General features: G+C 37.0%; 1 protein-coding gene across 3 annotated transcripts in view; it reads left to right on the forward strand.

Annotated features, from left to right (window-relative positions):
* LOC122570131 (facilitated trehalose transporter Tret1-like) overlaps positions 1 to 6,981 on the forward strand; it is a 12,099-nt gene extending 5,118 nt beyond the window's left edge. For 2 of the 3 annotated variants that reach the window (XM_043732052.1, XM_043732054.1), the window contains exon 3: positions 5,605 to 6,981. In XM_043732052.1, coding sequence (XP_043587987.1) covers positions 5,605 to 6,663 — 1,059 coding nt within the window. In that variant the 3' untranslated portion in view covers positions 6,664 to 6,981. The remainder of the gene's footprint in view (positions 1 to 5,604) is intronic. The other variant, XM_043732053.1, reaches the window with a different exon arrangement.
* The last annotated feature ends 3,950 nt before the right edge of the window (positions 6,982 to 10,931 follow it).

Genomic DNA, 10,931 nt, shown 5'->3' on the forward strand with positions numbered 1-10,931 from the left:
TGTTAGTCTTATTGCCCTTGGGGGGGAGGTTTTTTAAGATTTTTCCATTGATCAAGTCAAATCCTGGTGCTTTACTTGTCTTTGTTGCCTTAATTATGTTTGTAACTTCTTGCGCTGTTGTACTGAGTATGGTGCCGTTCTTGTCAGTTGTGTTGCTGACATTTTCCACTTCTTCATGTGTTTGCCCTCCGGGAATGCTGTTATTAATTTCATACGGTGAAAATGTATTTTGTAAGTGCTTCGAAAATTCTTCTGCCTGCTCTTCGTTACTTCTGGCCCATGAGTTGTCCATTTTTTTGATTGCTGGGATTCATTTTATTGTTTTCTTCACTTTGTTAGTGACTTTCCATAGGGAGTAGTTGGTACTCTCATGCGCGGATAGTGATTCGATGAATTTTGAGAATTAGTTATTATGAAGTTCCCTTATTTTTATTCTTTAATTCCTTTGTAAGTTTATTTAGGTTTTTCTTGTTTTCTCGTGTTCTCTGTTTTTGCCATTTTGCTTTCGCTTTTCCTTTTTCCCTAATTTTATCTAGGATGTCCTACGGAATAATTTTTGTTTGCCTGCTATTTAATTTATAAGTGGTGGTTGCCCACGCTGCTTCCTGTATTATTTCTGTCAGAGTTGCAATTGATTTTGTTTTCGATTAGCTCTTTGAAAGTTTGCCAATTTGTGGTTTTATTGTAAAGTGACTCTGACTTGTTATAAAGTAGTGGTTTTCTTGTATATTCTAATATAATTGGTGTATGATCGGAGTTAAGCTCTAGGCTGGTTGTTATTTTTAATTTGTTTACGTTTAGTCCTTTTGTTACTGCAAAATCCAATAGGTCAGGTGTTTTATTGAGGTCTGTCGGCCAGTACGTTGGTTTTCCTGTAGATAGTATGTTGAGGTTGCTGTTTCTAATATATTTTACTAGTATTCTGCCTCTCGGTGTGTTAATTCTCGAACCCCATAACATGTGCTTCGCATTAAAGTCTCCTGCTGCGATATATTTGTCGCCTAAGGATTGGAAGTACTCTTTCCATTTTTTAAGCGTCATTTTGTGTCTCGGTGGTTCATATACTGCTGATATCTGGAAGTAATTGTCATTGGTTTGTATTGTGACAGTGGTTGCTTGTAGGTGTCCTTGATTTGTTTGACTATGTAGGTGATGCTTGATGTCATTTTTTATTATTACTGCAGTTCCTCCATGTGCTTTACCTGAGGGGTGTTTGGTGTCGTAGATGGTGTAGTACGGTATTTTCACGTAACTTTCTAGAGTGAAATGTGTTTCTGAAACAAGTAGTATGTCGATATTGCTGTTGTACAGGAATGTTTTAGTTTCTAGGTCTCTATGGTGTAGGCCGTTTGAGTTCCAGGTCGCTATTTTTAACGTGTCCGTTTTTATTTTTTGCTTAGCATGTTTGTAAGTAATTGAAGCATGACTGTGATCTGTTGTGTTTGCTGTCTGAGAACTGCATTTTGCTCGCTTATCATTTTTGTTAGCATTTCGGTGTTTTTGATGGATTGCTTGAGCAGTTCCTTGATTTCTGTAGCGTCGTTGTTGCTATGGCTCTGATTTTGATTGTCTATGGGTGCTGATTGGTCGGTTACTTGCGCGTAGCTTCGCCTACCAAAGGTGTTGATTTTGGTTAATGTTTGTTACGTGCTGTACATTCGGTGTTGTTACGGTCAGTAACGGTCAGTTTACGTTGCAGTTGTTTTCTGACTATGCAGCCTTTGTAGCTAGCTGAGTGGTTTCCATTGCAATTGTAGCATTTTACTTCATTTATTTTTCCCGTGTATGGGCAGTTCATTGTTAGGTGCTTTTCTGCGCATTTGACACAGGCCGGATTTCTGTTGCAGTAATTTTTTGTGTGTCCAAATTGCTGGCACCGTATGCATTGTGGTATGTCTTTTTTGTGTCTAGGTGGCTCCACTGTTATTATTATGTTCAGAACTTTTTTAATTTCAAAAATTTCTTTATTATTGTTTTTGGGTTCAAGTTCAATTATAAATAGAGGTAATGGTTGCTTGGTATCATAACTGGTTATATTGCTTATTGTTCTTACACGGTGTTCCATTTTAGCTAATTCCTCGCATATGTTGCTTGTATTTGTTTTGGGGTGCAATCCTCTCATTACTGCTTTGTAACTTTTGTCTGTTTTGAGATGGTAAGTGTGATACCCAGCGTTTTTTTTCTTTTAGTGCTTTTGTCACTTTTCTAAAAGATTCTGGGTTGTTAGTTTGTACTTTTTACTTGGACCTGTTTTAATTGTTTTATACTAGTTTTCATTTCCTGCCGTGTTGTTTAGTAGTTCGATGCGGGGGTCTATTATTTGAGCGTCTATGTAAATTGGCGGTGGTTTGGCGATGCAGCTTATTGGTTTTTCGGCTGGATTTGTTTCTTTCTCCTCTGGCAGTGCACTAAAGGAGTTTCGGAGAGTGATTTCTTGTAGCCATTGCTGTTTTTCTGTTTCTGGAGCCCTCCTAGAGTTTGTGTTTGCTGCTATTTTACGTTTTTTGGAAGTTACCACCTTCCAGCTTTCATCCTGGTGTGATAATTTATTGTTGATGTTATTCGTCTCTTCGTTCTTTTGTAAAGTATCCATTTCTATTTCATTTGTAAGTGAGCAGTCTTGATCATCGTTTATTGTTTGATTTAGATTTATTAAATCCGTCGTTTTGTTTATGAAGTAAGTTTCACCTTTGTTTGTTATTTTTATTGTTGGTATTTGCTGTTGTATTTTATATTCTCGACCGATTGGCGATGGGCGCTCTCGTTAGTCCTTTGTTTTCTCCACTTGTCGCACTTTCACTGAAGCACTGTTTCACACGTCCGTTTAGCTCGGCTGCTCAGGCAGAATTGTCAATCTATATCCACGCAGTCATCATTCGTCACTCACTCGTCTCCAAGGTAGCGAATTAGCAAGTTTTCAAATGTGAAATTATGTATACCAGATATTTGAACACATACGATACAAAATTAACATGTTACATGTTAAATCTCTTTGAAATTTTAATAGCGCTGTAATGAAACTTGACTAACGTGATTATATTGGTAAAATTTAAAGTTAAATTGAAAATACGTATATATAAAAGGTTACAAGATAATCGATAAGAAATTAGTATGCAGTGTCAACACTCGTCTTAAACATATAATAAAATATATAATAAAAAATAGTCCGTCTGAATACAAAAGTTTTGTAACTTTTGCAAAGTGTACTATATATTTGTAATAAATATCTTGTAATTTCTAAACACATTTTTAGCTTTGTTTTAAAATGTACCAATATTAATCATGATAGTCATATCTTACATATTATAATATCTTTAATGAAATTTCAGAATGATTTACATAACACACATAATATATACTCCAACTCCATAAAAGTACTTTGTACAAGTATTTCTCTATGCTACATAGATCACAAAATTTATACATAGTTGTACACAGAGTATATAAAGAGTAGATATAAAAACTACCGCAGCGTGATTCTACACCTCCGAATCTTTAGAGATCTGTAAAAAAAAGTTCTTGGAAAATTGAGCATTTGAGCATTTTCAAGGGCAACACTCTTTTTTATGGCTACATATTCCACTCACCATGATGAAAGAACCAAAGTCTCAAAAGAACCATTACTACGTACAGAAGACATTCCGTGACAATGCGGTTTTTAGCGGTTATGTTATTATTGCTACTTAGTTTTGCCTGCATCTGAGGATTATTGAAACTTTAACATTTCTTTCCGAGAGAAGGTTTCATTTGTGATATGTGGTTTCTGTAAATTTTGTTCCTCGTGATGTGTAGTAGAATAAGTTGCAATAAAAGAACCTTGGCCTTGAAAATCATACTCAATGTCAATTTTTTCAGAAATCTCCACAGTCCCCGAGTTGTACAATTACGCTATTGTGATTTTTACGCTTACTTTTTATACATCTCTATACTATTATGAGCTCCTTTCCCTTTAAATTGCCATCTTACTACATCTTCCCCTAGATTCGCTGCGTAAAGTTATTTTCGTCAAACTTTGGCTTTTGAAATACGTGCAATTTCTGACTTATTTTTTTTATCATGCAATATTTTATGTAATAGTTTTCAAGATAAAGTCCAACAATTCCAGTTTTAAGGTATAAACTTTACGCATAGCTTTCAAAATAATTATCTTCGCACTTTAAAATTATCATTTTTCATATTATAAAAAAGGTTATAAATTTAAAACGAAACAAAATTGAATAATCATTCTCTATATCTATATTAATATATGTTAAAAATGAAATGTCTATTTATACGCATAGGCACAACAGCTTTAATTATAGAATTCCAAGGTGAAACTGTAGAAAGGCTAGTGATCCTCTGATTTGGATGACTTTTTGATATATTGCGAAACTCAATATGTTACAATATTTTCCTATACATGTAAGGGATGGACGTACTTAATTTCTGACATATTCGCCAAAAATTAAATTATTATATTATATTATTAAAATTAAATGTAAAAAAATTGCCGGTATTACTACAGTAAATTCTACCTATAGTTGTACATTTGTGGCAGTGAATGCGTTAGTATTGGTTACCGTCCGCTGGCCGCTTATCTTTTGTTTATAAACGAAGATGGCTTGAAGGCTCCGTGCACTAGGAGCACATGCGAGTTTGTAGAAAGCATCTGTTAGAACTTGCAACTCAAGAAAGTTCTTTTCGTAACATAATATCAATTATTCATTCGCGTAGTTTTCTTTACAATTAATTTGTTATTATTTTATATAAGCGTTGCCGACATTCCCGTGTAAGCCCTCACGAACCGCAAAGTCGGTTATTACCAGATAACCAACCCGCGTGTCCTGCCCCCTATCGTTTCTCAGACGAGTTATAAGAACTTTTTCTCGGGCAAGTTGACACAATTCATTGGCCAGTTCATTGAATCAGTTCATTGAGTCAGTTCATTGAGACAGTTCACTGATCCAATTCATTGACTCAATTTATCAAGTCAGTCCGTTGAGACTTATTCTCAAGCTTATTTCGCTTTCAAACTCAGAACCACTTTACATCAAACACATTCAGCTTATATACAGTTCACTTGAAATAAATCTCACAGCTTTTTCGTACTGGTCCTTTCCTTCCTGTGGCAAATAATCTTTGCTACTACTACATTCTTCTGAGCCTAGGGTCCAGAATATTTTGTGATCCTTTCGTGTCTAGCGTCTCGACCAATAAGTTCTAACAGACGTTTCTTACAGCCTCACATATGCACGTTATACTTTTAAGCACGATGCCTTTAAGCTTGATCGACGAGAATTTATAAGCAGAAGATAAGTGGCCGGCAACGGGTAACCGATACTAATGCACACGCTGCCACAGATGCACAAGTATAGACAGAATTCACTATAGTGGCACCAGCAGTTTATCGCGAATATCTTTGAAACTAAACGAGTCACACCTTATATATATAAGAAAATCTTATTCAGAATATCGATTTTTACATCATATCCAAAAATCATCGAGATCAGAGGGTAATTAGATTTTCTGCAGTTCCACTAAATTTTAACCCCTATTTCTTTCTTTTTGTTCTCTCTTCGTCATTATATCATAACAAGAAATAACTTCTTAGATTTTTCCTTATAGGAACTGTACGTGGCAAGATTTCTGGCTGGAATAACACTAGGATTATTTATCTGTGTCGCTCCAATATACATAGGTGAAATATCATCGCCAGATACGCGAGGCGCTGGAGGTTCTCTGACGACTATCATCTATAACATCGGTATTCTTGTAACCTTCATAGTTGCACCGCATCTTTCATTATCTGCAATGGCAGGAGCTTTCCTGATCATTAACATTGGGTTTGTAATCATATTCTGGTTTATGCCAGAATCGCCGTACTTTTTCGTAATGAGGAATAGAATAGACGAAGCGGAAGAAGTTTTGGAGAAACTACGGGGCAAAAGTGACGTTTCTGAAGAGCTTCAAACAATCGTCGATTCCCTTTCAAAAAAGGACAAGCAATCATCGAAAAGTGGAAATTTGAAAGATATCTTTACGTCGAAAGCAAATTTTCGTGCATTTCTTAGTATAATGCTGTTTGCTGTGACGCAACATTTTGGAGGTTTCTTTACGATTCTGACGTATGGTCAATTGATTTTTAAATCAATAAACAATATAATGTCAGATTATGTCATAAATGTTGTAATTGGTGTAGTACAACTTATTTCTGCTCTTATAACAACCTTGCTAGTCGACAAATTTGGTCGCAAGCCGCTAATACTTGTGTCAGGTGTTAGCGCTGCAATCTGCAATTTCGTGATCGGTTCTTATTTCTTTTCGAAAGAATATATGCATGCAGATGTGCTATCGGTTTCATGGATCCCATTTATATCGTCTCTTATATTAATTTTCACTTTCAATTGCGGCTTATTATGTTTACAGATTATTCTAATGTCGGAAATCTTTGCTACTGAGATTAAAGCAATTAGCACATGTCTCGTCGGTATAATCGGCGGATTACTTGCTACATTAGGAAGTAAACTTTATATATGGATAGCAATAACTTTGGATTACGGTCATTCGCTTCCTTTTTTTGTGTATTTTGTAATCGTCGCAGTTTGTACAGCAATTATATTGCATGTTACCCCAGAGACAAAAGGTAAAACATTCGCGGAAATCCAAATAGAGTTGAAAAAGTAATTACCATTATATTTCTTCATTCGTTATCTAGTAAGAACATCGACGATAATTTCCAATTTGGATGTTAATAAAATAAATGATTCACGAAAAATGTATTCACGGAAAAAAATAGACGCTTTAACTGCATTATTTATTATTTTAATGTGTTAAGGTACATGGCCAAACATATTGTGTAACAGAAATGTTCCAACAAAGGCTGTAGATATGAAAATGCGTATTCTCAACTCTTGTAAACATATCTGTACAAATATATCCTCAGATACAATAGACAGAGAGAGAGAGAGAGAGAGAGAGAGAGCTGGATACATTAGTTTTAGGCCTAAATAAGTGTATCTACTAAGTTTGGAGGGCAACACCTTAAACACTCATTAGGATAATAAATAGTGCGATTACAATGTTTATTTCGTTTCTGTAATTCATTTTCTGCAAACTACCACCTCAATCATTTGCTTGCGACATTTTTGGCCAGATCATTTCAAGCTCGTTATACGAGAGAAGGTCGGATACACTTTGATCTCTTCCTTTTAATGATAAACAAACAAATATGTTGTTGCGGATAAAAAAAAGTTACTATTAGTAAAATCTCAGAAGGTATGACCTTGAGATGATCTTATAACCTAATTTCCCCCTGAAATGCGATTATGTTTTTCCGAAATATTCTTTTGTAACGTGACAAACAAGAGAGTAATTAAGGGCAAAAGAGTTATGGCATTCCGTGTAATAGGTAATCTATTTTAGCTATATTGTAATATGTAATAATTGGTGTAATGTTGAGAGAGTGAATTTGGAGTAGTCGATTTGATTTGTGAACTAAATTTTATTTGTACATGCGTATGTAGGATTCTTCATATTTCTTAAAAAGAGCATTCCCATAAATTAATAAAGAACAGAAATCAATCACCTCTAGAGAGGAACTCGACCAACATGTAACGAATAAGAAATATTTTTGTAAAGTTCGTTAATGTACAGTACTGCGGAAACAAATATATTTCTATATATACTTCAGCCTTTGATCTTATCTCCGGCCATCGTATACAGCTAGTAGATGTTGATAAAAATGATAATTAGTATTAATTAGTATAAATAAAAAGATAATAATAGAAGGTAAATGAGAACTGGTTTTGCAGAGACATCTGATGGTAAAGTACTCGATCTCACAGGTACGGCCACTGGAATTACCTTCATAAATCGAAAAGTTTATTTACCGAAACGATTTATAACTCTTTTCTTTCAGGATATTCACACCATCACATGATATTACTACCAGCACCACCTATGAATCAAGCATCGGCGGAACATATGGCATTATATCTCACATTGGAACCTTCATTTTTTATTCCATTTCATTTGTAAACAAAATTGATATTGGCATTTATAAGTATTTTTACAATATATCCGAGACAATAAATGTACAGAACACCATTGATGCACAGAGATATTCTAAGCTGTCAATAATGTATATGTCGGAGATGAAAGAACACTGGAGCCTTCCTTTGGAACTTTGGGAAAATCCCGTAATATTGTAATCTAGATTCTACCATAGCCGTAATTAAACAATTGTCATTCAATCCGATTATATTTATTTGAGACTTGTGATAGTGAGCTCGGGCTCGAGGCGACAACCAGTCGCCGAACGTAGCCGCGGTCAAGGGATAAACGTTTACCTAAACAAAGGTATAGTGTAACCGTATAGCTCTCCTTGAAAAAATATAGCAGCGGCACCCGACAGTAAACACTCCAACGGATTCTGTCCCGTGGCTCGCTACACAAAGACCACATTCTTTGGACAAGATGATGGCCAGATGTCGATACATCTTCACAGTATATTTCCGGCTAGCCTAAGGACTCGCTATAAATCTTAGAATTTATTTAGCTGAGGTTCTTCAAACTGATAAATAGTCTTAGTCTTAGCAGCTCCTAAATCTATCGCCTACTTCTTTTCTCACGTACGACGCTTCCGCTAGCATCTCTCTCTCTCTCTCTCTCTCTTTCTCTCAAGGGTGGTTAACATCCTTCTTCAACTACCAACATAGAAATTAATCCATTAACAGCAACGTCCATTTCCCTCACTTTCCGAACGAAGGCATCGCTCCACGAATCCGATGATCTCGTGCCCTTAGATACACCCCATCATAGTTTTCCTCTGTGGCATCATCGTGACGGAAAGTCATTCTTTACGGCATCCGTTACGGCAAAAATAAACTTAAACTGCGATAATATCCATCGAGACAACGATCTACAGTGAGATCCGTTATAACGAGACGTGATAAAGTGCACGCGTACCGAGCGAAAATTCAAAGTCGATTTTCTCGAAAACAAAGCCTCAAACGAAAAATTTTTATTCTATATTTTCGACTTCTTTTTTCAGGTAGAATCACCCCCTTTCCGCTTGTACCACCAGTTACCAACTACCTGTAATATAATATATAATATAATACCAGTTTTCTATGTGAAATTGATATGGAAGATTTAATAAATTTCATTAAAAATTTAGAGGGTCAGTCAAATATAAACCGGACTTAGTAACATTACGTTTCACTAAAATGTTTCAAAAAAAAAGAAAAAGAAAAGAAAAAAGAATCGAATTATTTTTCTATATATGTTTGATTTCCCTCTATACATTTTTGTCACCTTTTTCCGTGAGGAGGAGAAAATGCTATTATGCATACCCAGTGACACTGGATTATATGGGACTCCGCAGATGGTGTCGCCATACTCACTAAAAACCACTCCTCTATCCGCTCCTTTAACCATACAAGTACCAACCCCGGAGCCGTTTTTACAGCATTACTTCAGGAATGGCTTTATGTCAGTACTGCTCTCTTATTCAATCTTATTCTATCGTTTTCTTCTCTCTCCGATCTTTTCTTGCGCAAGCCTGGACTTCATTATTATATTACATAAAGCCTGGAACTTAGTCCAGTTGTTCTCTTTTTTCACCGCTAGCCCAATCAAATTGTCAATCGTCAGTGATATGCTGACGTGATTCTCCAATTAGGACCTTCCCTTTATGCATCTGGGGCAGTTGAACAGCGTATGTTCGGCGTCGTCACTATCACTATCGCAGTCACAGTAGCGGGCGTGTATTTCCTTCCTGATCATCCTTCGGTACACGTTAAAAATACCGTGTCCGGTTAGGTTCTGCGTAGTAAAGTGGTTAATGTATCTTCCATGCCTCCTGAACGTGCAGACGTCCGCCACCAGCCTCTTCGTCCAGTTGTCGTTGCGATAGTCACGCCACCCTTCCTTCCACTGATCCTCCATACGCTCCTCCACTGCCTTGATCCTTTCATAAAAAAACGAGGCCGTATCTCCTCTTGAATGGGTATCGTATCGTGACTGCAGATATTCTTTTTTAATTCGATATTTCTCGGCCCGGACCTCGATTGTGTAGTAAATGGGTAAGATGCCCGTAAGCACGCACAGTGCTGCGTGGAACACTGTGCGGTATGCCGTAGATGATATTATCAGCGCGGCCCTTTACGCCCTCTTAGGAGTATTCCTATTCTTTTTCTTTTCTACCGTCTTTGCCCATACAGGTGCTGCATACAGCACTACCGATTCCCAGACTCCATAATAGAGTTTCCTCGCAGAGCCGGTGGGACCGTTAATATTGGGCAGCAACGATCTCAATGCTTCCATAAGAGCATCAGCCTTACCACACGTTTTCTCCAAATGAGCTCCGAACCTTCTGCAGTTATCTACCTGCACCCCAAGGTATCTAATCTCCTGTTTCGTGGTCAGAAGGTGTCCCACCACGTTCATCTTAATTACTTTGGGGATCCGCTTGCCTGTCAGCAGTATCACCTCGATCTTCTCCAGTGTGATCTTTAATCCTTTATCGGCACATCACAATCACATCTCGAGATAATCCTTAAGGAGTATCGCCAATTTCCTGGGCATCCCTATAGATTCTGCTTCCTCCAAAATCTTATTCCAGCTAAGAGTGTTAAACGTGTTCTTCACGTCAACCACCGCAAACACACAAATCCTATTTCTTCTCTTGGATCAGTCAGCAAGATCCATTACACGGCGCAGGGCGTCCACCGTACTTACTCTTCTCCTGGACCCATACTGACCAAATTGGTCCAGTCCCAGGCTTTCCTCGATTAGGTTCTTGAACGTGTGATCCCAGACTTTACTAAGTGCTAGAAGCAGGCTGATCGGTCGTATTAACGTAGAATCTCTGCCCGGTTGAGGTATGAGCACCACCCTCGCTATCTTTCATTTCGCCGGAATCTTTCCCGTGTCGTTCACGGTATTCAACA

This window comes from Bombus pyrosoma, linkage group LG8 (assembly GCF_014825855.1).
Source record: "Bombus pyrosoma isolate SC7728 linkage group LG8, ASM1482585v1, whole genome shotgun sequence".
NCBI classification, from domain to species: domain Eukaryota; kingdom Metazoa; phylum Arthropoda; class Insecta; order Hymenoptera; family Apidae; genus Bombus; species Bombus pyrosoma.